Genomic DNA, 4,083 nt, shown 5'->3' with positions numbered 1-4,083 from the left:
TGATGCCAAGAGCACAAACCTCAATCGAATCGTCTCCATGGGCTGCAGAAATCATCTGAATCTTTCAAATGGATTTCGATGTCAAGTGAATAAGGATCGTCTTTTCTTGTTTGCTTTCAGTTCCGTATGTTCCAAAGTTTTATTTACACCAGGTATAAAGTGAAAAGGCTTTTCTGTCCATTAGGGGAAACCATCACGCCATTGGCTGCACTCTCGCTGCATTGATTTCATTTGGCTAATGCATGCTTGTCTATATAGGGTTTGTCCATTCATTTGGTGTTCCTGCATTCACTACTGCGTTCTCCTTGCACGAGCTCTGCTCTTACTCCAATCGTCTCCCTCTCTCTGTCTGTCGGTCTGTCTCTCTCATATCCATGTGCTCTCAAGGAGGCAAGGTGACCCCCATGGAACTTCAAGGAATTAACTCCCAGAACTTCTTGGAGATCTGGCGTCACTTTGATATCGATGGTAATGACTTTTTTGAGCTACGTTCTTGTCCTAATGCTGTTCAAAACAAGGTATAGATTGGAATTGTTCAGTTCTCAAAAATGTTGTTTGGCTTTTCAAACTTCATAAGAAGAGAAAGATTTCCATAGGCTGGACTGATGGCTCATGATGCTCAAAGAATCCAAAAGGAAAACGAGAAACCGAAGGTTCGAAAATACAAGGTAGGAGAGATCGGCGATTCATCGTCTGCTCTGCAGTGAATATCATCATACATATCATGTGTGCAAACCATAATGACCCAAAAATTGTAACCAAGTTGGTACAATTTACAAAGCAGCTGAAATGTATTTTATCAACCTTTTAAAGCCACATAAAAAATATCATGCTTATCATAAACAACTGACTGAGCAATTGCCCCTGATGAAAACTGAAATTGTTTCTAGCTTGGACCTTCTCAAAATCATCTCTCTGAGCTATTAAGACGATTGCTATTCCCACTAGTACTTTTTCCAGCTACTTCAACGAGCTATGTTTTTTGGTGCAAGTCTTTCAAGAAACACATGGCCAAAGCCTCGACTAAATGGGGAAGGAATTTGTAATTTGTTCATGGTGCCGGCGATAACTCGCCAACTCTTCACAAAAGATACTGTGAAAAATATCATCCAGCCGACCCCACAACAAGGTGGGATGAATTGTTAGTGGTTATGGTGGCAGTTGCCATAATGTAAGTATATTGGATTGGCTTGCATAATATTCCCATCTGAATTGATGTAAATCTCAGAACCCAGGTTCAAGTACCATACTCGTACATGTCTTTCCATTGTCTTCCTAATCTTAGTAATTCATATTAGATTACATTCATGTCCTTGTGCTGCATATGATATCTGTTCTAACTACACTATGAGATTGAGATCAATGTTAAAGATTTGCATTCATTTTGATTTTCTTTTTTTTTACCCCGCATGCAAAGCGAAAAGCGGAATGAATCGATAATTGGTTCACTTTGTCTGTCGACAGACATCAATCTATGATCAAGGAACAACTTAATATCAATTTAATGTTATATTTTGAACACGAATCGGAACATGAATCAGAACATGAACCTGAACACGAACCTGCAGTTTAGCAGTACTTTGGCTCTAAATTTGGCAAATTATAAGGAATCTCATCCCGATTGAGCATGCGCAGAGAGGAGCAAGGTAATTTTTCAAAATCTGTCTGCCTGTCTGTCTGTCTGGCAGGCAAACAACATTGAAAATCATTCCAAACAGAAAACGTACTGTTTTGGGGGATGTCATAAAGGACACAAACAACAGGCATGAAGAACGAATGCAACGGATTAAATTAAATGCATCGAACGAATTAAATGAGACGGTGTAAAAGACGCTGCATCAATGGCGTAAAGCTTCCAAAAAAAGAAGTTTGTTTTGTTTTATACTACAGTCTTTAAAACCTTTATTTAATTTCAATTGAATGATATACTTGAACACTGGAGAACACAAATCACCTTATTGCCACTTCCAAAAACCTCCAGTTTAGCACTACTTGGACAAAATATTATGCTATTTTACGCCATCTTGACAAATTAAATTTACCACTCGTGCTCTAAGCGTGAGGGATTATCAATATTCAGAGAAAATTATTGTTCGTAGGAGATATTGATTGTGCTCAGAAATGCAAAGCAAGAGTTTAAAATACGCTTTCCATGTCCTTTTCCATGTGTTTTCGTAACTCTTTATTCACCTCTACCATGGAACGTGTATGGATGTTGTGTTTCCACCTTTGCCTTTCTGTATGTGAGCAGGATATGTCAAAATTTGTGGATGGATTAGGATGAAACTTGATGGTTGTGTGACAAGGACTAATTGTTTCAATTTTGGTGAAGATAGGGATACGATAATTTTTACATTTTTAAAAAGTGATTCTTCATTGAGAGATCAGGCGAAAAACGATACATAGCATGATATTTCAAAAACGTATTGGGCCCCGATATGTTCTCGTGGATCAGGCATTACATGGTGGAGGTATACGCTCTACCGAGTGCCCTTCTTGTTTTCAGCTGTTTTGCTCATGTTTAGAAGAAGTCTGAATACAAAGTGGATGTGGATGGGTGTTGCATTTTTAGATGCTTTCTAGTTTGTATTGTATAAGTTGCCTTTTCAATTTCAAGAAAGCCACTCACATGAAAACATGCAAACCATCTGGTTAATTTGTTTGAGTGCAGAGACTGCTGACTAGACAGAAACCACATTGAGACAGCAAGCAATGTTGATGTCCACCAACTAATGCCAGCATAAGGGATTCCCAGTTTAACGTTCATCTGAGGGACGGTGTACACATTGATCTCTCGCCCTGCACGTGAAACACCAGGATGACAGTTTATAGCTGTGTCGAGATTCGAACCCAAGCTAGACAGCTTAGAGTTGATTACACATATCTCTTAACTATCTTGCCAGCCCTCTGTCTAATCTTTAAGCCTGTTGATGTTCCTGTCTGAATCCCTGGCTTGGGATGCAGGGAACCCAAATTCAATTCCCAAAACCATATGCTTGTCCATTGTCCACTAATGCATTAGTAATTCACATTAAATTAAATTGTCTACTCGTGACTTTCTTCTCCATGGGATATTTCACAAGCTCCTCCATGAGCCTGAGATCACTGTAAAAAGTAACAAATATAAAACACAACATTATGGATGTTAAAGAGCTCATGATACCTCTTGAAAATAGTTGGCTATTGTGTATTTGCCTCTCAATTTTTCTGACCAAAGACTGCTTTATCTGACCTTCTGATTAATGAGACACCAACTTTTGAATGATGAAGGTGAGAGACAGCACCAACCTCCAGACTATGGAACAAAACAATATAAATACTGATGCTTAATATTTATTCCTAGATGAACTTGTAATTCCAAGGGAGAAGAAATCAGACATATATGTTTAAACTCGCAGGGTATACTTACACATTGTAAGCAAAAACAAACCGTGCTTCCCCATTGTCTCAGGTCGCTCACCTGCATTTGTTTTTTTTTTATTTACTTATTTAAATTTATTTATGTTTTCATTTACAAACACTTTCTGATGGTTCTGTGGTTTTTTTCCCGGTGTATCAGCTTCGATGTCCATCGGCACGTGAAATTACCCTGCTTCTCCATTGTCTCGGGTCGCTCACCTGTATTCATTTTTTTTTTTTTCTTTTAAAAAAAAATTAATTTATTTATATTTTCATTTATAGACGATTTCCAATGGTTCTGTAATTTTTTTCCCAGTGTATTGGCTTTGGTCTATCAGCACATGAATTTTCAGCTTTCTATGTGACCGAGAAGGTACCGATCTTTAATATCAGTCAGTGAGTCACTCAGTCAGTGTCAGTAGTTCTTAAGAGCTTTATATATTTGAAGAAAAAATATATATATGCATACATACATATACTGTCGTGTCCAATGGGTTCAACCCCTACCTGGATGGATGGCAAAGCTTCTCCTTTAAAGGCCTACAACCGAGACTCAGAGATTAATGCATGCGGGACCAGGCCGCAATGGCGGACAGGGTGGAGGAGCACAGCACAGGAGCGCTCAACAGGACAGTACAAGGAGTTTATACTCGAACCCCACTACAAATACATGGCTACAGCTTC

The 4,083-nt window shown here is 38.6% G+C and overlaps 1 protein-coding gene across 2 annotated transcripts in view; it reads left to right on the top strand.

The window, feature by feature from the left end:
* Nucleotides 1-251: 251 nt before the first annotated feature.
* Nucleotides 252-4,083, top strand: part of LOC147023469 (secretagogin-like) — a 68,673-nt gene continuing 64,841 nt past the window's right edge. Inside the window, exon 1 of one of the 2 annotated variants that reach the window (XM_085888889.1) lies at nt 252-468. In XM_085888889.1, coding sequence (XP_085745015.1) covers nt 375-468 — 94 coding nt within the window. In that variant the 5' untranslated portion in view covers nt 252-374. The remainder of the gene's footprint in view (nt 469-4,083) is intronic. The other variant, XM_085888888.1, reaches the window with a different exon arrangement.

Source organism: Eptatretus burgeri, chromosome 7, assembly GCF_056783735.1.
Source record: "Eptatretus burgeri isolate ZD-2024b chromosome 7, Ebu_testis_v1, whole genome shotgun sequence".
In the NCBI taxonomy this organism is placed as follows: domain Eukaryota; kingdom Metazoa; phylum Chordata; class Myxini; order Myxiniformes; family Myxinidae; genus Eptatretus; species Eptatretus burgeri.
Note: the sequence above shows the minus strand (reverse complement) of the source record. Positions and strands in the feature narration are given on the sequence as shown.